Source organism: Haliotis rufescens, unplaced genomic scaffold (assembly GCF_023055435.1).
Source record: "Haliotis rufescens isolate VD_foot unplaced genomic scaffold, xgHalRufe1.0.p SCAF_1, whole genome shotgun sequence".
Lineage (NCBI taxonomy): Eukaryota > Metazoa > Mollusca > Gastropoda > Lepetellida > Haliotidae > Haliotis > Haliotis rufescens.
The window spans coordinates 32,084,726-32,109,411 of NW_025963779.1; the positions used below are offsets into that span (position 1 = coordinate 32,084,726).

A 24,686-nucleotide genomic window follows, 5' to 3' on the forward strand; every position below is an offset into this window, starting at 1 on the left:
CTCGTTAGTCCAGCCAAAATGTAACTCCATAATACCAGCCTAGTTCGGCAAGGGTGGAAACTGGACTTTTATAGTCAGTTAACTCTCTTGCCTCGGGAAGATGATGTCCTCTGGTGAAAAGGGCCTTGGTATCATCATAGATTCTGATCTAAACCTACACAAACAGGCAAGTCACCCGTAACCGCGTAATATCATCAAAATCAAACCCTGCCTGACAAAAGACGACAACAAAATATCAGCTCTTTCCCTAATCACACCGAGGATCGATTATTGCAATAGTCTACATGCTGGTTCTCCTGAACATCTTCTCAGCAGACAACAATCCATCCAGAGCAAAGCTTCCCGGCGTTTCATTCGCCCTAAAATCAGAACACGTCACTCTGATTCTTAAAGAGCTTCATTGGATTCCTGAACAACAGCTCCTCAACTTTAAGCTTCTCGGTTTTGCCCATCAGTGCTACTTTCAAATAGCTCCATCATATGTTGATGACATTCTTCCGCCCTACATTGAATATAGATTACTCCGTTCAGAATCACGCCAAGTTCTTGTGCCTAAAGTTCATCTTTCCCTTCTCTTAAGCAGCAGTTCATCAATGAAATACACTTATTCTCGAGCTTCGCGACTCTCTCTGCAACATAGTCTGCCTGCTTTCCCGCCAATCCTTTGATTGAACTTTTCCTTTTTCTCTGTGCGTTTTAAGCATGACATCCAGAATGGAAATGCTTCAGTGTCCCATTGCGTGGATCGATGCTCGTTATATCAATCACTTGATTGTCTGGTCCAGAATCGATTATCTACAGACCGTCGTCGTACAGCTGGAATATTGCTGAGAATTGCCTTTAGCAACAAACAAACAAGCAAAATCATGTTCATACTATTTACACACATAACAATCTGTGGACAATGTGTTTAGATAAATGCACTTGTGTGTGGTTCCACGTGTGTGAGGCAAAATTAAAACATGTTATTTTGTATCAGTTTATTTGGCCCACCGGGCTAAAAATATGAAAAAGCGTTATGTGAACAGCAACATATAAAAAATACATACAAAGCATCCTATTTCACAAGTTGTCATTCATAAAATATGTCTCCCATGAAGGCACATAAATTGGTTTATTACTTATTAAAATGGACAGTATTTCACAGGTAGTCCTATCCAATAGGTTAACTGATGAATTAAGATTTTAAAATGCGCTTATGAAAAAAATTATTCGCCAAAAATATAGAATTATAATTGAACTGTTTATTATTGACAATAAATAACATAATTGAGCAAGACACGTTTGAAAACTCATAAGATCTTACATGGTGAAACAATACGAAGAAGTCACAATGAACTCCCTGAGTTCCGAGGTGTTCACACCGTCATGGATTCCTTATGATCTTCAAAAAACGTTAACTTATAATACAGTCATTTGGTCGCATGTCTGCAGTAATATACATTTGAATATTGGAATGTTGAAATACTGTAATGCATATGTAGGTGTAATAGCAAATAAGTATTTTAAAGATGAGGCCTTATATATGTTTGTAGTAATCTCATTAAAATCAGATCTTTGTTGCTCAGATCTTACCGCTAAACAAAGGTCTGAGAACATACCATTACGGGTCACGTCAGCAAACCTTGCGCGAACTTTGACCGACCAATTGAATGATTAACAAGAAGTCGACATTAGCCAATCAGAAGGCAGCTTTCTCGTGTTTTACGGCAATTGGCGACTACGATTCGAAACATATTTTGACACATTCTCTACTTAAAATTTGGAACCTGAACAAAAGAACAATCTGAAATGGCTAATATGTGGTCTAGATTGTATGGATTCAGTCGTTAAGACCGTAACTATCGTTCGGAATACCCCGTGTTAAAGTTTTCGAGGTTGCATGATTAGAAATCACTTCACTTTCATGATCTGGTAAGCGACGCACTGACTGGTCGGATGAAAGTTTGTTCTGACGTGACCCCTAAAGGGACGTCCTCAGATCTTTGTTTAGCAGTAGCGACAATAAAATCTGATTTTAATGAGATTGTGTTTGTGGCTTTGTGTTGGTGAGCAACAGGAGGGTGAAACTGGTTACGCAGGATGAAGTAGGGGAGCTTGGAGTTTCAAAAATATGTTTCCGAAATCCTGGAATAAAATATTTTTGCCTCAGAATTTACCAAAATGATAGTTTTCACTGTTTGTCCGCAAACGATTGCTTGGCTCTTTCGACTTGCCCTTCAAGGTGTTCTCGGGGCAGTCGGGTAGCCTAGTAGTTAAAGCGTTCGCTCGTCAAGCCGAAGACCCGGGTTCGATTCCCGACATGGGTACAATGTGTGAAGCCCATTTCTGGTGTCCCCCGCCGTGATATTGCTGGAATATTGCTAAAAGCGGCGTAAAACCATACTCACTCACTCAAAGTGTTCTCTCCCGGACACTGAGGTAGAACTGCACTATTTGTGTGTACGTGAGAATGGTGTACGCTGATATTGTCAGCTATCACCGTGCGAACACCAATGATAAATTTCACCAAGGATTAACTTCACGCACAGTATCCGTCCGTGCGGGAAATGGAACCAGGAACTTCTGTTTGGGGAGAAAACGACTTTACCACAAGGCAACCCCAAAACCCAATATATTTGTCCAAGTCCATAACATGTAGAGACCGTATGGGGATTTGTAATTAATTAAACTAATTTTCCACTAAGTTGTCTTTGGAAACGTAACACTGTATCACTCCCTTTCCGTAAGTAAACAGTTAAAATATTCGAGGATTCTTATCAATGTGAGATTTTCATGACACATCCCGAGATATTTGATGATGTCTTCCATCTGACAAGTCACATATTTTTAAACAAACAATAACGGTGGCATATCCAAGTGAGTTTAGCAAGATGCAATGCTTCTTTCTGGAATGAAGACATGAAACAGGTTAAGAATGGTATTAAATTTCTATATTGGTTTCATTTTCATTTTTTCTTCCTTTGTGCCTTGCTCCGCCTCATATTTTCGGTATCTCGAGTCCGGCCTTAGCGCCATGCACAGAGCAAACGTGTACAAGAGAAGAGTCAAGACCCGAGCCACGGACGGTATGCCCATCACCAGGTACCGGAACAACTCTATGTCGTATAGTGCGCATGCGCCTTTCCCTCCACATCCGGAATTCCAGTGAAGGCAGGCTTTGTCAATCAACCAACCGAACAATATCGGCCCTGGTAGGAAGCCTAAAGAGAAGAAGTGATAAAAGTGTGTAAGTGACTGAGTTGGATTAACACCGTTCTTAACATTATTGCCGCTATATCATTGCGTGTGAGCTTGATGTTGGAGTGAGTGAGTGATTTGTGTTTAACGCCGCTTTGAACAGTATTCCACTTATATCACGGCAGATCTCTGTCAGACTTTTACCACTTTGGTGAAACACACGAGCACGGGTATGGTGCCGACAAACCTGGAAACATAATCGATGCCAACGGGGTTTCGAACCCACAATCATAGGGTTCGCAACTCTGCACAGCGAGTTTTGACGTGGAAAGAAATTCCGAAATGGTACAAATCCTGGACGTTTAACACTTTGATGAAACCCGCGGGGGCGAATGATGACAAGCACAATACAAAGCAGTACAAATATGAGACTTGAGCCGACTTGCATCGAAATTTAGCAAAACTCAGTCAAATTTAGCTATTGATTTGCGGCGCCTTCGGTGCACCCAAAATAGGTTACAATTTTCATATTTTAGGCGCACGTTGTTGTTCTTCATATATTCATTCTATTTATAGTGATCTCAGTTACACACGGTTACATTTCGACACCTCAAAAGAAGTGTGACGTTTGAAGCTGGGTTCCACTGAACAAAATTTACATTCGACAAAAAGTGAAGTGCATTGATCTGGGCCCCGTTCCAGAAAGCGATCTTAGGGCTAAGTTGATTGTAACTCACTAAGTATGCGATCTTAAATTTTTGTTACGATCAGCCGCCCGTTCCACAATGCAATCTTAACTAAGAGAGTTGTAAGTTAAGATCAAAATGCTAAGTTGCTCCGGACCAACTTAAAATTGCTAAAATCGATCTTAATTATTGTACCATAACAACAAAGATGACGACTTTTATTATAGGGGGCAAGGAAATGCGTCGTCTGCTAAACATGACCAGGGGAGGCCACTCTTAGGGAAATTTTCGTATCTTCATAGCTGAAGATTCCGATCTTTGTTAAGATCATCTACTTAAGAACTTGTAAGGTTACAATCGCCCTAAGATCGCTTTGAGGAACGGTTGTAAACTTTAGCTAAGACAATTTTAAAATCGACGTAAGTCTCTAAGATTGATTGTAGTTACGATCGCTTTGTGGAACGGGGCCCTGGTGATAGCACACTACAACTAGGTCACGACTGGAAGACGGTCATCTACATGCCAACACATTCATAAGTACCAACTTTAAACCACGTTGGCCGCTGGATACCACAGTTGTGATAATCAAGGCTTCTAGAAACGACTATTACAAAGACACTTTTCGTTCACAAGACGTATAGAAGAGTTGATTGTTACGATGATTGATTCCGGGGTAGAATAGGTCTTCAGCCACCCATACTTGCCGTAAAAGGCGACTATGCTTGTCGTAAAAGGCGACAAACGGGATCGGGTGGTCAGACTCGCTGACTTGGTCGATACATGTCATCGATCCCAATTGCGTGGATCGATGCTCATGATGTCAATCACTGGATTGTCTGGTCCAGACTCGATTATTTTACAGACCGCCGGCATATTGCTGGAATAGTGCTGAGTGCGGCGTTAAACAACAAACAAACAAACAAATGTTACGATGATTGCAATGTACTCACCTAAAAGCGTGTATAAAAATCCACCCAAACCTACAGCAACCGGCTTGTCTTCCTCGCTGACACTTCTACAATCAGCAACACATATACAGGAATTAATGCGTTGTATTAGGGACCGACCCTTCAATATTCTGGCGATGGGGTACATGGGCGGATACAGCTTTTTTGAAAAGGGAGGGTGCACAATTAAGATCTATTTATTGTCTTTGGGGGTAATTTATACAGAAATAAAGATTTTTTTCGAAATAAAAAGGGGGAGTGCGCACCCCCGCACCCCACTCTGTATCCGCCCATGCGGGCATCGGTGTGATTTTTATTTGAGACAGAATTCTTTTTCAGTCGGTGCCGCGAGACATACATTTCTTTCTCTGAAAGGAACAGCCAATCAGTTGTTTGGGATTCACAACACATTTTGTATCAGTACACCCAGTTTGTCACAAGAATATATTTTGTTGCAAATCCTGAGGACAATGCACGTCTTTTTTATGTTTCTCCAGAATGTTCGGTCACAGATCAATCCCAGGTCAACAAAAAATCCCAGCCCTTCCATAACAAATATCAAATGGTCAGCCCAAATGGAATTCAGTTAATTTCAATGTTACTAAAATCACTGCATTGGTAACTACGAAAATATATAACCCGTGAATACAAGGCGGGTTAGAATGGATCTTCAGCATCCCATGCTTGTCGTAAGATGCGACTAACGGGATCGGGTGGTCAGGCTCGCTGACTGGATTGATGCATGTCTTCGTATCACAATTGCGTAGATCGATGATCATCATGTCAATCAATGGATTATCTGGTCCAGACCTGATTACAGACCGCTGTCATATGGCAGGAATATTGCTGAGTACGGCGTCCAACGGCAAACAAACAAACACAAAACGAAAATTTATGTATTTACTCATGTTACACAAAATAGTGAAAATCCCGATTGTAAGAAAGGCGGAACCGTATGTATACACACGAAACCAGCGCCCCTGCTACGAAGTCTAGGAACAATGAAAACAGCTAACTGAAATGGATCGATGTAAGAGACGAATACGTCAATCCAAAACCGGGTATGTCGAACTTTTACGGGGGTTTCAGTCACTTCGTGGAACCTACACTCGGTATTCAAATTTACATGTTTGCGTTTACCCCAGTTAAGAAAATTTACTGAACAAAAAAGGTTAGGGATCATGAAGAATTTTGGGATATTTTAGTATAATGAAGACTGAGAACACAATTTCATAAACTATACCCCCCCCCCCCCCCCCCCCAATAAAAAATTTAAAAAATTAATAAAAATCCATGATCCCAAATTTTTTGTTCAGTAAAGTTGACAACGCTAAAAGGGCTTTCCGCTTTGTTATATTCAAAAATATTCTGCAATTTCATTCATTCATTGAGACTTTTTAAATCGTTGGTATATGTTATTAAGAAGCAAGGGTCATGATTTACAAAACTTTTTTGATTAAATTATGAAGTTTTGTAAACTATTTAAAAATATATTTCATACAATACTTTGTGTCTTCAAATATGCATCCCACGCGTGTGTACGTACCTTATGACAGCAATAAGAACTGGCATCGCCGCCATTGTCATGATAAATCCCCCAACCACTGTCACTGCAGCGAAGGCGTAGAACATAGGGCATTCCGGAGTACACAGTCCAGGTGTCGCTGTTTTCATACTTCCGCCCACGCATGAGCAGTTGGAGTAGGTCTACACGGGGAAAATAGAAGAGTGACGCTATACGGTTATTAAATACTATTGCATTGTAGTGAAGGAGTTGGGTTTAACGGTTTCTCACGTACATGTAAACTCCCTATCAAAAGAAAGTATACACTTGAAAATTGGATTTGGGCTAAAAATTACAAACGTTATCAAAACGTTACTTGGATGTAACCATAATTACAAACGTTATCAAAACATTTCCTGTTTGTTTCATTTTTACCCACCATCGAACATAGGTGTATACTTACTTTTGCCCGGCAGTGTATATCATGGGGTGTAGGTTTAGTGTGGTAGGACAACCCGAAGTGACACGTGTCTGAGACGTTTGGTGAAACCCAACGTCATATCAAAAGACGTTAAGAAATTGACTTGTTGTTACCCCGCCTAGTGCTCGCCAATGATGGTATCTCAGTGGTCTAGCACTATGAAGCCAGACTACTATAACCAGCATCAAACGTGCACACACACACACACACACACACACACACACACACACACACACACGTGCATTCACGTCGTTATATTAGAGCAATAATCTTGAACGCGACGTTAAACATCATTCAACCACACCCAATATAGCATAGTCTACTGTCCGGGTCTCATTTCTGGCCTTGACTACTGTATTGGGTATTGATACTTGTTTGCAATTATTTCAATCAAACATGTTTTGATTGCCAACATCCATAGTTTAGTCCCTCAGTGTTTGTTTGTTTGTTTAACGCCGTACTCAGCCATATTCCAGCTAATCAGGCAGCCTGTAAATAAATAATCATGTCTGGATCAAACAATCCAGTGATTGACATCATGAGCATCGATCCACGCAATTGATATACGATGACATGCATCAACCAAGTCAGCAAGCCTGACCACCCGATCCCGTTAGTTGCCTCTAACGACAAGCATAGGTTGCTGAAGACCTATTCTGAGCCGGATCTTCACGGATTGATCTTACATAGGATTCCCCATGTGAAGGCGACTTGGATCGTAATACCGCTTGTGGCGAAGATAGGTTGCGTTTGAGGTCATCAATACATTTGCGAGAGCGTCAATTTGAAACAGCGCAACAATGCTACAAGCTCGTGTTTTTCAAACCCTGATACCAGGTATATTTCATCAATAGACTCCATGAACATGATGAACCTGAAGATGTTTTACATGATTGATGCTGAAGTCGCTGCAGCCGGCGTGGCAGGGGGAGAAGTAGTTGACACCGTCGGCGCCACACATAGGGAAGTAGATGGTGTTTGTGCAGCCACAGTCACTGTTACATCCACTAGAGGGGGTCATCGTAAACGAGGTTGAATTGTGTGTACCAATGTACATTGTAGTGTTCCTGAAAATAAGAAAAGGTTATTTTATTACTTGTTTTGCTGAAAATATAATTTAATTTTCAAGGTAAAATAATAAATATAATGACTTTAAAGGTTTTGTCGTGTGGGATTTCAGTGGCAAAGGTGCTACATGGAGGTTAGGGTAGGGGAATAATTTATGATTTGTTGAGATTTTCACATTTAGCTATAGTCAGACATACAATAAAACCTGGTGAACTTGAACTCCGTTATCTCATTATATAGCTTAAGAAGATATACCCTTTTAATCGATGGTCCTGGCAGAACCTCAGCAGCACCTACCATCATTTCCACGCCGAAATTTGAATAACCGGATATTATAAATGTTTGCGGACTTTGGTTGGGTTGGTTGGGTTGGTTGGTTTGTTGCTTTACCCCGCACGCAGCAATATTCCAGCTATATGACGGCGGTCTGTAATATAATCGAGTCTGGGCCAGACAATCCAGTGATTGACATTATGAGCATCGATCCAGGGATCGATGACATGTATCTGCCAAGTCAGCGAGCCTGACCACCCAATCCCGTTAATCGCCTTTTACGACAAGCATAGTCGCCTTTTACGGCAAGTATGTTAATATTCTAACCCGGAATCTTCACGGGTCTTTTCTGACTTTGAGTTGACGAGGTTTCAATAATATTTAGATCTCTAAGCAGTATGTAAACTGCCGGGCAAAAGAAAGTATTTGATGGTGGCTGAAATGAATCAGACAAGAAACTCAGGGTTATTCGCTGGTGATGTATTTGATACGGGTATCAGAGTCGTGTTAGGGGCCTTAACTCTGCAGTGTTTCGGCGACTGTTTTCAGCTTTGTAACGTCTTGAAAACGTTTGTATTTTTTTAATACATGCAACTTTTAAGTGATTACTTTCTTTTGCCTAGTAACGTTTTGATAACGTTTGTAATTTTTTGGTCACATCCAATTTTCAAGACTTACTTTTTTTGCCTAGTTCCGTTTTGATAACGTTTGTAATTCCTTGGTCACATCCAATTTTCAAGTAAATACTTTCTTTTGCCTTGTAACGTTTTGCCTTAAAACTTCTGAAAACATATTATTGTATGCCTAACTTATATAAGCTACACACTTTGATCACAATAGGAAAATAGAAACATTTGGAACATTTGAGATCCATCTTCCCGAGGCAAGAGAGTTATCTGACTATAAAAGTCCAGTTTCCATCCTTGCCGAACTAGGCTGGCATTATGGAGTTAGCTATAGATTTTGGCTGGACTAACGAGTCTATGCATAGTCCAATCAAAATTGCGCACCGAAATCGTAATCCGGTTCGTAAACTGTCATGCAGATTTCGGTCGATTGCAGGATTTGCATAGCATGAGCACACTCAACTCGTTGTCAACAGATATTTTCCAAATCTTTTCAAGTTTTTAATCAAGGTGCTCACGTGATTTGATGCACTTCGCGATGTAAGACCCGTTTTCTCACAATATAGATCTTGATTATTAATCAGATCGTCTTGACATGTTTGAAGCAAATGCAAGTGATACGAGGGGTTGAATCTGATTGGTCCATAGGAGAGGCATAGAAGGGACTTAACTCGTAGCAGCCACTGGTGGCGCTACGATCGAGTCCAGGAATTCCAGCCTAGTTCGGCAAGGGTGGAAACTGGACTTATAAAGTCAGTTAAATCCCTTGCCTTGGGAAGATGTTGAGATCCGATTGAATGAAGAGCAGCGAGCGGGAGCGCGCATCTGTTTATTCTATTGGAACCTCCGTTCGAGGTTTATTCGTTTGATCAAAGTGTTTGCTTTGAGGAGTGGAATCTGAATCGTAATTAGCGAAGCGGAATTAGCCGAGTGGGTCCGAGTGACTTCAAGGCTAAGGTCGATGTTCATAGGCGGATCCAGAGGGGTGTGGAGTGGGGTGTTGGGGGTGTGGAATGGGGTGTTGGGGGTGTGGAGTAGGGTGTTGGGGGTGTGGATTTGGTTGTTGGGGGTGTGGAGTGGGATGTGAAGTGGGGTGTTGGGGGTGTGGGAGCCCACTTTGAAACATACCCTCGTGCTGGTGATTCCTCAGATTTAGTCTTATTTTGTCATCATAAAATGAAATACATGAAATTGATCAAGGAAACTGATATCACATTCATATTTGGAAAGACTTGCTACCTTTCTTCCCATATGCTGTATACATGTATACCAGTATGCTGATTTAGTCCATTTCAATATCATATATTAATAAGGAGGCGGGTGGCCAAGTCATCTTAGGCGCCGCAATTCGGTGTGCACCCTTTCGGCGTCGTGTCAGAAACACATTATAGTGCGTTCGAATCTCAGATTCAACCTGATTATATTTCTTGGTTTGTCAGCACCATACCCATACCCCTGGGACCCACCAAGGTGTTAAACTGCTAAGAACTCAATCTTTTAGGGTTTTCCTCCCACATCAAAGGAAATACTGTAGCGGCGTTAAACCAAACTCACTCAGTCACTCATATATTTAAAAACGCGGTTACCAATTATTTTGGACGTTCCATTCGTTGCCTTATTGAGACACAAAATGGCGACTGACATAAAATTATTTGTGTAACCTATTTTATAAAAGAAAGACCGGCCTTTTGATGAAAAATGTTTTGATTCAAAGCGTCCTTGGTGATTTAGAAGCCGATAGTAATAAGATGTGAGATTTGGACATTTTACCTAGCGTCGCGGCCCGTGAAGATTCCGGGGAAAAATAGGTCTTCAGCAACCCATACTTGCCGTAAAAGGTTACTATGCTTGTCGTAAAAGGCGACTAACGGGATCGGGTGGTCAGGCCCGCTGACTTGGTTGATGCATGTCATCGATCCCAATTGTGTGGATCGATGCTCATGATATTAATCACTGGATTGTCTGGTCCAGACACGATTATTTACAGACCGCCGTCATATAGCTGGAATGTTGCTGAGTGCGGTGTTAAACAGCAAACCAACCAACCTAGCGTCGCGTACCGGTAGTGGAATCTGTACATATGATACAAGAATCAACTTACCGAGGGGTCATCTCTCCTTTGCTAATGACGGGATTCTCGCAACCTAGGAAGTTCAGCGATGTTTGTATAACAAGGGAGAAGAAGATAATTCCCACTGTCACCTTCAGACAAGTCAAGGGAGATAACTTCATCTTTGATGTCACAATCCCGCCAATGATTGTTCCCGCACAGTTCGTAACTATGCTTAAACCACCTGTAAATAAAAAAGATGAACATGTATAAAACTAGAACAGTGCCGTTGCTCAATAGCAAAACGTAGAAAGCAAACAGCAGGTTGTGACGTTTAACACTTTGGTGAACGCCACCAGCTAGGACATGATGATGGCAGACCAGGATGCCGCATCTTCCTGAGGCAAGAGTGTTAACTGAATATACAAGTCCAGTTTCCACTGTTAAAGTCAGTTAACTCTCTTGCCTCGGGAAGATGAGGATGCCGTTGTTCGAAGCGGCCTTAGCGCTGAGGTGGTAGTAGCTCCCATACCTTAACATAGACTTACGACTGTCGACTGATTTTTACAACAGCACCCAGAGATCGCAATAGGCGCAACTTTATTAATCAAACATGTTTCTTTTCAGATTTCATATGCTCGTGACAACGCTACGATATCGTTTGTAAAATATCAAACAATTTACCAATGATCATGTTTGACTTCCAGGCTGGCAACGTGAACTGTGTCTCCATGTATTTGGGGATGAAGGCCATCATCCCGCCGATGCTGAAGAGGGTGACACAGTTGCCCATGACGATGGGGAAGTAGATAGGGTTGCTAACGAGTCGAACCAGAGCGCTCAGGAAGCCTACAATGTTGCGAGTGAGTGCATGAGAGAGACAGTATACAACTTTAGAAAATCGTCATAAAACGTCTCGAAACAGAGAGTTCTATGGTGTGAGCGCAAGTTCAAATGACGAAACATCAAATAGCTGGTTCTTTGTACGTTGTATCCAATATAAAAGATGGTAACTACTAGCTCACTAGTCACTGTTCAAAGATACAGTGGCCTTGGAAAAGTCTGATTGTATGATCATGAAGAGATCAAGAGAAGAACTTCTTATATCTAAACTGACATAACCGGTCTTCACCAGCATCTCTCTATTCCAGAATTACAACGGGTAATCGTTGGGCTTCAACTCTGACCGGTCTAGTTTGCAACTAAACCGGACCCTCTGTATTTCGATACAGTCTTTAATGTTTTTAATCATCTCATACCTGTCCAATCCATCACCACCCTAATCAGGCATAATTTGAAGGTACGACATGATGCACGTTTTTTATTGTTTTGCGTTTAATCATATTGTAAAAATTTGCTGTTTTATAAAAATGTACACGAGAAGATACAAAATGAAACCATAAAACATGTCTATATCAACCACCAAATAGACAACTGATGCCTGTCTCTCATTCAGTCATATTAGTTATCCGACCAAATGCTAATTTTATGGCTGTTGCTTGTAGTTTTTAGCATTGGAGTAAATGTGATCTGGGCAACACCAAGTAACATACGTTCTCTCCAGTGAATATCACGTATTTTATATCATTGTAACTTTCCACTGTTGTTCGGGATTAACAGGTTAAAAGATAATGTTAGAGAGAGAGAGAATGAATACTTTTTTTTCTTTTTTTTCTTTTTTTATTCTCATCATTTCAAATACAAAGTATACATGGAACATATTACATTAAGATCAGCATGGTATATATTCAAATCGCCTTGTTGTAGATTCAGTAGTTTGTTTCTCTGGTACATCTGGTAGATCTATATATAAGGTTTCTATACAGAATAACAGACAAATTGTAGTATTAAATCATATCTTGGTATTCTTGAATAATGTGTGGAATGAAGACCAAAAAGAGAAAAATTTAGCTTGTTTACAATTTGAGAAAGCAATAGATCGTGTAGCTTCATAATATTTAATTATTTCCCACTTTACTTGTTTAAAATGTGGAATTGATTTCTTTCTCATTTGTTTATAAATTACAAATTTTGCAATTAAAAATATAATATTTAATGGGTTAGTGTTTTTCCTTTAAATCCAAATAAAAGATTTTGGTCACTACAATCAATACTTCCTTCCACTGTTGTCCCAAACCAATCTTTCAAATCCTCCCAAATATGAATTGTATATTGACATTCACAAAACATATGAATAATGGTTTCTGGGCAAGTTTTACAAAGAGTACATGTGGGGGTATCTTCATAACCAATCTTAAATAAATAACTATTTGTTGCAAGAATATAGTGTAGTATCTTAAGGTGAAACCAAATTAGGCTTACACTTTGTGTACATCTGTAAACCATCAAATTATATATTTCCCACTCTTCATTACTAAAATCTTTTTGTAAAACATTTTCCCACTTAAGCATACCATGGGTTTTTACGAAATTTGGTTGTAGAAGAGTGTTATAAAAGTCTTTACTTCCGCCTTTACAATTAATTATAAGTGATACATTGAAGGGTAATATTGGTCGTAAATATATTCCCGTATAATTATCTAAATTGTTGGTTTTACAATATTGGTGGACAGCACTTAATAAACCTTGATATGTAAGAAAATCAGTTTCAATTTTGTATGCTTCCACAAATTCTTCATAGGTATATATTTCCCCGCTATCCTTCAATAAATCACAAATAAACATTAAACCTCTACAGAACCAATTTCCATAAAATACCGGTTTTCCCCCAATCATAATATTGTTATTATACCATAGAGATTGGCTTATAAATTCAATTTTAGTCTTTATTTTATTCATTCCCAGGTATCGCGACCATGCCTCCAAAACCTCTTTCCAAAATAAATTTACAACATTTGGGATGATGTAAGTATTAATGTACATAGCATCTGCCATCCATAGTAATCTGTTTCTATTCGGTATACAATAAGAAACTAGAGTTGACCACTTGGACTGACTATACAGTAATCTCTTCACCCATAATATTTTTTGTGCTGCTATAACATCTTTTATAATGGGTACTTTAATTCCTCCATATTTTTTAGGTAATGAAATATTGCTTCTCTTGATTTTGTCTGGTTTACCCTTCCATACAAATCTAAAACATTTTTTTTGAAAATTTTCAATAGTTTCGACTGAAGGATTTGGTATTGCAGTGAATAAATGGTTTAGTTTTGACAATAAAAGGGATTTTAAGACTACATTTCTGCCTATTGGTGTCAAACTTCTTGCTGACCATTGATTCATTTCCTTTTTAAGTTTTTCAAGTTTTTCCTCATAATTAATCTCCACTAATTTTTCAAGGTCCACATCAAAATTTATTCCTAACAATTTAAATTTTGTACTTGTCCAATCTAACTTCCATTCTTTACATAGTTTATACCGTGATCTCTTTTTGGATCCAATCCATATTATTTTGGTCTTATCTGTATTTACCTTTAATCCTGAAAATCTAGCAAAAAACTGTAATGTATTCATTACTGCATAGAGGCCATTTTCTGTACCATCTAAACTTAGAGTAGTGTCATCAGCAAATTGAGCTAAGATATGTTCTACATTTCCCATTTGAATTCCCTTAATCTTTTTGTTGCTCCTAATCATAATTGCCAGTATTTCAGCACACATAATAAATAAATATGGTGATAATGGATCGCCCTGATGACAACCTCTAGTTAGTTTAATGAAAGAACTTGCAAAACCATCTACTAGAACACTTGATTCCATACCATTAAAAAATGTTTTTACCCACTGTTGTATATTTGGTCCAAATTTAAAAAAATCTAAAACATCTAAAATAAATTTTCTATCCACTGAATCGAAAGCTTTTTCAAAGTCTATGAGTAATAATAGACCAGGTATTTGGTATGTATCAGTATAATCCATTAAATCATATATAAGCCTCGAGAGAATGAATACGTTTTTAAATTATCTCTTACTTGAGGAAGAGAATTTATGGATGCTAACTTTTTTATTATGACATCCATAAATTCTCTTCCTTATGTGTATCACTTCTAAATGCCTTTCAAAGACTTATCTCTTACTTGGTTGGGAGATTATAATTTATGAGGGGTAACTAAAGACTAATACATACATGAAACTAATATATTACTAATACATCGTCCACTCCCTGGTAATTGTATTCGTAATAAAATTTACCACCGGTAGCGCACCATGAAGGCAGGGTTAACATTGAAAGGAAAGCAACAGTGAGTCTTCACTTATCTGTTAGTTTTATCCATGTCGGGGCCATGTCAGCGGGAATTATTTATAAACACCTTGTATAATGACAATGAAATAAAATTATTGCATTTCATAATTTACAAGCGAAAACAGCAAACAAACGCTACCTGTGACTTTAATGGGTGTCTTGCCTTGAGTTCCCGCCCTGTCTTCAGCTGACCTCATCCGTCGGGGGAAACACATGATGGGGAAGGAGAAGATGATTGACAGCATCCCGAACACCAGGAATCCCAGCCACCATGCCCCGAGCCACCGAGGATGCGTCGGAGTTATGTTCGTTGCTGGGAGAGAAATATTTCTATCGATACACTTGAAAAAATTAGCGACTTCCTCGTTTCCACAGAGATTAAGCATGGTTAATTCTGGCTTAATGAACATCAGGCTCCGTATGATTGGTTCTGCCAATAGCCTCAGCATATTTGTTAAAACGTGTGTCATTTTCAAAGTTCAGGAACAAGGATTATAAGAATTAATGTGAGTTCGGTATGTAATAATGAGTCGTGAGTGAGTGAGTGAGTGAGTGAGAGTGAGTGAGGTGGATTTTACGCCGCTTTTAACAGTATTCCCGTTATATCACAGCGTGTCAGCTTAATGTGGGAAGAAAGCCCGAAGTGATGCAGGCCTCGTTTAGCACTTTGGTGAAACCCATGATCACGAGCCCAAGGGACGCAACTCTGCACAGCGAATTCAGGCGTCTTAGACGACTGGGCCACCCGTGCCCCCAATGATAGTATGACAGAAATGTATGACAGTATGACTACAGAAATATACTTTTGGCCAAGATCCGACATTGACTTCATTGATTCGAGTCATAACAGATAGCAAAGGAATTCCTGTTCAACTATACTGAACCAAAAAAAAAGATAATTTTCGGGATATATTTTTGTCGTGAAGACTGAGGTTTTTTTTTTAAAGAGTACGGCATATAAAAATATGTCATGATCCTTAACTTTTAGTTCCGTGCATGTTCAGCAATGTTAGATTGTATGTGAGCAAGTGAGCCGTTTGAACAGTATTTCAGTCATATCAGAGTGTGGGCTTGATGAAGGAGGAAAACTAGAAGTGACGCAGACGTGTGCTGATAAACCTTGAAACATAATCAGGGCGAATTTGGGATTCCAACATACGATCACACGGTTGCTTGCACGCAAAAATTGCGACGACAGGGACTACCGTGTCCAGTTTGTTTGTGAAATATATGATAACACAAATTTCGACTTTTCACCAACAACAATATTTAAGACGCCAACAAAAACTGAGCTTAGACCTCATAATCGTTAAAGAGAGGATTATGTGACTAGTCTCTAATGGATGGGCACACGACTCCCCGTTAAAGAGAGGATTATGTGACTAGCCTCTAAACGGATGGGCACACGGCTCCCCGTTAAAGAGAGGATTATGTGACTAGCGTCTAAATGGATGGGCACACGACTCCTCGTTAAAGAGAGGATTATGTGACTAGCCTCTAATAGATGGGCACACGACTCCCCGTTAAAGAGAGGATTATGTAACTAGCCTCTAAACGGATGGGCACACGGCTCACCGTTAAAGAGAGGATTATGTGACTAGCCTCTAATAGATGGGCACACGACTCCCCGTTAAAGAGAGGATTATGTGATTAGCCTCTAAACGGATGGGCACACAGCTCCCCGTTAAAGAGAGGATTATGTGACTAGCCTCTAAATGGATGGACACACGACTCCCCGTTAAAGAGAGAATTATGTGACTAGCCTCTAAACGGATGGGCACACGGCTCCCCGTTAAAGAGAGGATTATGTGACTAGCGTCTAAATGGATGGGCACACGACTCCTCGTTAAAGAGAGGATTATGTGACTAGCCTCTAATGGATGGGCACACGACTCCTCGTTAAAGAGAGGATTATGTGACGAGCCTCTTTACGGATGGACACACGACTCCCCGTTAAAGAGAGGATTATGTGACTAGCCTCTAAATGGATGGGCACACGACTCCCCGTTAAAGAGAGGATTATGTGACTAGCGTCTAAATGGATGGGCACACGACTCCTCGTTAAAGAGAGGATTATGTGACTAGCCTCTTTACGGATGGACACACGACTCCCCGTTAAAGAGAGGATTATGTGACTAGCCTCTAAATGGATGGGCACACGACTCCTCGTTAAAGAGAGGATTATGTGACTAGCCTCTTTACGGATGGACACACGACTCCCCGTTAAAGAGAGGATTATGTGACTAGCCTCTTTATTGATGGACATGCAACTCACCTTGTAATGTGATGAACATCTTGCTGAACACTCCTCCGACACCGAAGGCTATGGCCATGGCACAGATTGAAGTCCCCATGATGAAACCTGTCACACAATGTCAGAACATATATTGCCTGTGTCAGTCTCATACAATATCTGACATAGAAAATTAATTGATGTTCGAATATCTTCAGGTGTCAAGCAATCACTAAAGCATAACCCTTATGGTAACATCATGTCGTGACAATAAACGTTCTTGATACGGTGCAGGGTGCAGTTCTTCAGGATGCAGTTCTCCGGGACGCAGTCATTCAGGGTGCAGTCCTTCAAGGTGCAATAGTTCAGGATGCAGTACTTCAGGGTGCAGTCCTTCAGGCCACAGTCCGCCAAGGTGCAGTCTTAATGTGCAGTCTTTCGGGTGCTGTCCTTCAGGGTGCAGTCATTCAGGCCACAGTCCGCCAAGGTGCAGTCCTTCAAGATGCAGTATTAATGTGCAGTCCTTGAGGGTGCAGTCCTTCAAGATGCAGTAGTTCAGGATGCACTCCTTCAAGATGCGGTCCTTCAGGATGCAGTCCTTCAAGATTGAGTCCTTCTGGGTGCAGTCCTCCAAGGTGCAGTCCTTAAGGATGCAGTCCTTTAGGATGCAGTCCTTCAAGATGCAGTCCTTCACGGTGCAGTCCTTCAAGATGCAGGCCTTCGGGATGCAGTCCTTCAAGATACAGTACTTCAGGATGCAGTCCTTCGGGGTGCAGCCCTTTAGGATCCATTCCTTCAGGGTGCAGTCCTTCAAGATGCAGTCCTTCAAGACGCAGACCTTCAGGATCCAGTCCTTCAATATACAGTCCTTCAAGATGCAGTCCTTCAGGATCCATTCCTTCAGGGTGCAGTCCTTCAAGATGCAGTCCTTCATGGTGCAGTCCTTCAAGATACAGTCCTTCACGATGCAGTCCTTCAGGATCCAGTCCTTCGGGGTGCAGTCCTTCAAGATGCAGTCATTCAGGGTGCAGTCCTTCAAGATGCAGTCCTTCAGGATGCAGTCCTTCAGGATCAAGTTCTTCAGGATGCAGTCCTTCAAGATACAGTCCATCAAGATGCAGTCCTTCAGGACCCAGTACTTCAGGATGCAGTCCTTCAAGATGCAGTCCTTCAAGATGCAGCCCTTCAGGATGCAGTCCTTCAAGATGCAGCCCTTCCGGATCCGGCCTTCAGGGTGCAGTCCTTCAAGATGCAGAACTTCAGGATGTAGTCCTTTAAGATGCAGTCTTTCAAGATGCAGTCCTTCAGGAAAGTTGCTCAGAGTGCACCCATTCAGGGTGCAATACTTCAGGACAATGTTCTTTAGTTCAACAGGGTGAAGTCTTCAGGGATGCAGTCAAAAGACTACTCGAGTGCAACCACCTGATGACATTAATGGTCGTTAAACATTCAGGATATATATACATGGAGAAACACAATTTCATAAATACAATATCTAGGGTCAAATCATCTTACCCATGTACATGGCTGTTTTGGTTTTCGGAACATTATCATCAACGTACGTCGTGAGCCCTGGAGCCCTAGGGGCTTTACCGACACCTTGGATAAGCATCCCCAGGGCGAAGAGAGCAATGGAGATCTTCTTCATCGTCTCGTCCTGTACATACGAAAACTTGGTATCGCTGCACTCGGCTTTCCCCGTTGAATTTGCCGGAGACGTCGGGGCAACGGTGACCTCCAGATGACACAGTGGTCCAGTTTGAAAGACAGACGTGATGTTTGAGTCACTTGCAGGATTTATTAAATCGCGTGTTAATATAAATGGTATAACGCATATCAAACCCGCAATGCCGTAGAACAAAGTTGTCAGGGACAACAATCGGGGGATGTGCAGTCTCCGAATGAAATAACTCATAACGACAGTGACCAACACGAATCCTATCTCATTGCAACTTATAAGAAAACCACTGACGGAGCTGCTGAAGCCAAAATGACGCTCAAGGGCTGTGATTTGGGAGGATATATAGACTTGCAAGGCAGTCGTGAGCAGTCCTGAAAAACTGTAAACTGCCGTAAAAGCAGCCATTGAGCCGCAACATTGAATACAATTTGGTGTGCAAACTCCAATCCCACATTTTGTGTCATCTGCGGTTGTCTCCCTTCCGTCCTTCTGCTTCCGCCAGCCTCGTTTCAGAGAACTATCAGGGAGCATGAGCATGGAACCTTTGGCGTCTGTTTCCTCTAGTTCCATGTTGGTAGTAAACACGTATCAATATTGCACCTGGAAAACACAAATACAGTATTATGCTTGTGCATTTAACATCATGATAGCAATGGCAAAACAAATTGGGTAACCGACTTAAGGAACCTGCTGAATAATTGAGGTTTTGGTTACATTTTTAAATTAGAACATATTGCTTATCCGAAGTTGTTCATAAATGCTATAACACAAAGATTAAAAGATTGATATTTTCAGTCATGGAATGGAACTCTAACGCGTTCACCAAAGTCCCTGTTATAGCAGTTTCAAGTCATATATCATTGCAGAGCAATACCTTTTCAGTGTTAGTCTTAACATATTTAGGGTAGCACTTGCAAGATTCCGATGTTCATCACACGATCTTTTAATTGAAAAGGGTAGATATCAAAATATTCCGAGAGAAAATAGACTCTGTCCACTATGTGACCTAGGATTAATTGAGGACGAGTATCACTTTTTACTAGTATGTCCGCATTATGATGAACTAAGAAAAGTATATTTACAAATATATTTTCATATAAATCATTGTACATTTAAGTTTAAACTATTACTAACCACTAGCAACATTGAAACCATAAGAAATCTTTCGATGTGCATATATCATGCTTTTATACAAAGAAAATCAAGTTTGGAAATTATATGATTGTACCAATTGCTCCTGTAATCATGATTGTACTTTCGGCCTGTGGCCTCCTCAGTACGTTGAATAAAGAAATTGAATTTAACATCATACATGTCTTTCATTTGTTTCCTTATTTAATTTAAGAGCCGCACTCAGTAATATGTGATCTCGGCCTGTCATAATCGAGTCTGGGCTAGGTTTTACATTCGTATCGCCCACACTATATCATAGACTTAAGGTAGTCGTAGCGCTGAGATCGCTTTGTGCATGCAGATAAAGATGTAATTGACTGAGCAACGTGCCAGGCCGTCAGGATACGATGAGTGAGGGAGTATACGCCGCTTGTAACAATATTCCAGCAATATCACGGCGGGGGACATTGTACCCATGTGGGGAATCGAACCCGAGCATTCGGTGTTATACCACTGGGCTACTCCATCGTCCCAAAGATAGGATGACTAGTAAATAACAAAGTCAGCGAGCCTGATAACCAATAAGCCGCCTCTTACGACAAGCATAACTTCCCGGAGACCGATTGTAACCAGGGCCCACTTACACAAAGCCATCTTAGCGTTAAAACTATCGTAAAGCTTTGTTAAAGTATGGGAGTTACGATCATCTTAGCGCTAAGATCGTTTTGTGCAAGTTGGCCCAGGACTCCCCACAGGGGTATTTCTTTCAGAGCTTGGGCGTGGAGGTAGCCTAGATTGTAAAGCGATGGATCGCCACGCCCAAGACACGGGTTCGGTCTTCAATATGACAGGAGGACAATGTGTGAAGTCTATTGTTGGATCGGGCCGGTGATCGTATTTGTTTGTTTAATGCCGCGAGCTACATTCCAGCCATACTACGGATGTCTGTAAATAATCGAGTCTCGAACAGACAATCCAGTGATTGATATCATGAGCATCGATCGGCGCAATGGGGATACGATATCATGCATCAACCAAGTCAGCGAGCCTGACCATCCGATCAGATCTGTCGGCTCTTACAACAAGCATGGGTTCCTGATGGCCAATTCCAATTCGGATCTTCGTGGGTCCCGTGATATTGATTAAATGCTACTGAAAGCGGGGGTACAAAACTTACTCATTCACTCGGTATTTTAAGGTTACATTCACATGTATGCATTTGTGTGACGTCACTTGACAGTTGATAATGCAATAAATCGCTTAATGTCTGAATTTGTTGATTTTAAAGCCGATTTGTAGACCATTAAAGTAATATCACAGCGTGTAGTGAGTGAGTGATTGTTTTGTATTCAACGTCGTGTCAACTTACTGGGGGGGGGGGGGGGGGGGGCGATGCAGGGGAAAGTGAAACCCAACGGCACGGGTATGGTTCTGACAAACCTTGAAACATTATCGGGGCGAACCGGGATTATAGGTTTCTGGTATGCCCAAGGGACGCGACTCTGCTCAGATAAAAGCGGGGCCTGAGACGAGAGACCACCCTAGTCTATCTCACAGTCCCTGAACCATATTATTTTCCCTCCGCCCAGCCCTTTCTGTAATGCAGTGTCCTAAATGAAGCAAGTTCAGATTTTTCTCTTCTAAATCTCCCCTCTCAATGGGGCTCCTTTTCAAGTTCAGATTCGTGGAGATCCAGGGTAGAATAGGTCTTCAGCAACCCATGCTTGCTGTAAAAGGCAACTATGCTTGTCGTAAGAGGCGACTAACGGGATCGGATGGTCAGGCTCGCTGACTTCGATGATGCATGTCATCGTATCCCAATTGCGTGGATCGATGCTCATGATATCAATCACTGGATTGTTTGGTCCGGACTTGATTATGTACAGACCGCCGACATATAGCTTGAAAAATGCTGAGTGCGGCGTTAAACAAAAAATAAACCAATAAACCTTTTCAATTTCAATTGAGTAATTTGTTTTTATCAAACTTATAAGTCTAGAAACACCCGTATCCCAAACAGCGTATGAGTCTTGAATGAGAGAAACGCCCAAATTGACGCAGGTCGTAGGCGTTTACCATTTTGGTGAATGCCACAACACAGATAGGATGCAGATCGTAATCGGAACGAATTGAGGAAACTTCCTCAGTTTTACACGCACCCCCGGAACAATTCAGCTGAAACGTGACAGAACAATAACAGTATTAGACTTTGTGCAACTTTCCTCAAGTACATCAAATCGAAAAGGCGACTTCTGCTTGTTAAAATAAGTTTATGGTTCTCTTGCCCGGCCCGCCCCTAACATCCAATTTCGTTTTTGCACCGACTCAGACTTTCTTAACATATCACGCCATTTATAGCGTGTCCGTTTCGCAATGGAGCCGTCATATTTTGAGTCACAAGAGGTGTAGCCAAAATATGTCACGAGGAACATCAAGATCATGTTTATTGTAATAGATTCGTAACCTACTAAATTTATAAAATTTAAGAAATATATCCACTGTCAGTTTGGAAAACAGACACGAGAAACGACAATCCTTTGTTATCTGGCCTTACATTGACTGTTATCTGTTTCCTATTTCAGTGCATTGTACGTGTTCAACGACATTGATAACAGCCACTTCACATACTAATATACAACCTGTTATTCTCACGCTAACATTTAGTCAGGTGAGTGTAAGTGAGTTGGGCTTAACGCTGCTTTAACAGTATTCCAGTTACATCACGGGGAGTAAATGCTATGTTTGAAGAAAGCCCGAAGTGATGCAGATCTCAAACGTGTGTGAGTGAGTTGGGTTTAACGCCGCTTTTAACAGTATTCACGTTATATCGCGGCGTGTCAGCTTAATGTGGGAGGAAAGTCCGAAGTGATGCAGGTCTCAGACGTTTACCACTTGGGTGAAACCCACGAGCACGTGTATGGTGCTGACAAACCTAGAAACATAATACGGGCGAACAAAGATTCGAACCCACAATCACAGGTTTCTGGTGGGCCCAAGGGACGCAACTCTGCACAGCGAATCGCGGCGCCTTTGACGACTGGGCCACCCGTACGTGCCGACTTCTGCCAGGTGGTTGAGCGACGAAGCTATGCAACAGCCAGTCTGCACGCCCTCCGCGTGCACTGCTCACCATCCGTTGTTGTCACTGATGTAAGTAATAGGGAGCACGGGAGGCCCTGTCGCCTAATTCGCTGTATCCTCAAGGCGTGTCAGAAACCTACAAACGTGGGTTCAAATCCCCCGTTTACATGCTCTTGGGTTTCACAAAGGTGGTAAATAATCTGCTTCACTTCGGGTCCCGTGAAAATCCTGAGTAGCAACCCATGCTTGTCGTAAGAGGCGCTTAACGGGATCGAGTGGTCAGGCTCGCTGCCTTGGTTGATGCATGTCATCGTATCCCAATTGCGTGGATCGGTGCTCATAATGTCAATCACTGGATTGTCTAGTCCAGACTCGATTATTTACAGACCGCCGTCATATAGCTGGAATATTGCTGAGTGCGACGTTAAACAAACGAACGAAACACGTCTTCGATACAACGCGAGTATGTTTGTTTAGCGCGTTGTAAATTTTGGCAATGAACGGACATATGCACATTGTAAATCGTAGCGATGAATTGGCATAGCCAATATAATTATCATCAAGCACTGACATGCATACCTCTTATATATAACACACCATAAAGCAAGCTGTAAATCTTAGCCATGAAACAGTCATGTGAAATATACAAGCTAGTATTGACATACACACGGGCAATAAGCAAATCGCGGATGTCAGTATGCGCATAATATTCAAGCCCGGAAATGTACACAATTGTTAATACGGAATGACAGTAAGTGAAATCTGATAACATACAATACTCCATACAGAAGTTAGTTCACACCAACTGACCCACCCAGCTGTTCGTGTAAACCCGTGAGCCTTATATTCCGACCGACTGTAGTTTCCGAATTCCATGTAAGCAGTATACCCCGTAATGTCAAACAATCGTCCGTAGCAGCGAGGTTCAACTGTATGCAACAAGCCATCTCGGTGTTATGAAATCGCATCGCACCTGTCTATCGTTGTGTTTATGGTTAATGTGATCGGTACGGTATGTGTGTCACAGTCAGTTGTGCACTGACACACACTATAATGCCAGGCTGGATATATAATTATGTCGATTACTCTCGCAGTCATGAAATGTATGTCAGCGAACATCAGCGACTGCAATAGACACACAGAGTGTCCGATCACAGAGCCACACCTGTCAAAATATCAACATCGCAACCACTTACCCGTAACGTCAGAAAAGCAGCTCTCTCGCAGGAACGGTCCTAGTCATGAGAATGATTAGTACGTTTACTTAATTATGTATGAGGTTCCCTTGAGATCGAGTGTGGTGATATTTGACATCCATTTGTGGTCATACGGGGCTAGTATTTCCTGTTCACGTTAACCCACAACAGGGATCGTGTATGGGTGGGTGTCCTTGTTGCGTTTTGGCGCTCTCTCCTTCCGCGGCACACAAACATTTCACGTAACCTCATGTAACCGGGTTTAAGCCCATGGCTATGTAACAGTCTTGGTTGGATGAAACGCAGGTATTTTTCTTAAAGAGCCTTCTACATTTTACGTTGCAATTTTAACAACGATAA

The 24,686-nt window shown here is 41.3% G+C and overlaps 1 protein-coding gene across 2 annotated transcripts; it reads right to left on the reverse strand.

Annotated features, from left to right (window-relative positions):
* Positions 1-1,907: 1,907 nt before the first annotated feature.
* On the reverse strand, positions 1,908-24,541 carry LOC124110951 (solute carrier organic anion transporter family member 2A1-like). Of its 2 annotated transcripts, XR_007220529.1 has the most exons (11): positions 24,327-24,541; positions 18,771-19,536; positions 17,298-17,384; positions 15,162-15,335; positions 11,500-11,664; positions 10,867-11,059; positions 7,688-7,865; positions 6,360-6,520; positions 4,817-4,881; positions 2,845-3,203; positions 1,908-2,759 (listed from the first exon to the last, which is right to left on the reverse strand). XR_007220529.1 is itself a non-coding variant. In XM_046470449.2 (10 exons), exons 2-10 carry the CDS (start codon positions 19,504-19,506, stop codon positions 2,932-2,934), a joined length of 2,031 nt encoding a protein of 676 aa, XP_046326405.2. In that variant the 5' UTR covers positions 19,507-19,536; positions 24,327-24,541; the 3' UTR covers positions 1,908-2,931. The 2 variants fall into 2 exon arrangements, 1 of the variants encoding a protein (XP_046326405.2); XM_046470449.2 differs by having other exon boundaries at positions 1,908-3,203.
* Positions 24,542-24,686: the final 145 nt, after the last annotated feature.

Excerpts from the sequence above, each read along its gene's own strand:
- LOC124110951 (XM_046470449.2), bottom strand. The coding sequence starts at position 19,506 with ATGGAACTAGAGGAAACAGACGCCAAAGGTTCCATGCTCATGCTCCCT. Across the intron at positions 17,385-18,770 it reads CAAAACAGCCATGTACATGG|GTTTCATCATGGGGACTTCA; the intron begins GTAAGATGATTT and ends ATTGTGTGACAG. Across the intron at positions 11,060-11,499 it reads GAAGTCAAACATGATCATTG|GTGGTTTAAGCATAGTTACG; the intron begins GTAAATTGTTTG and ends TTTTATTTACAG.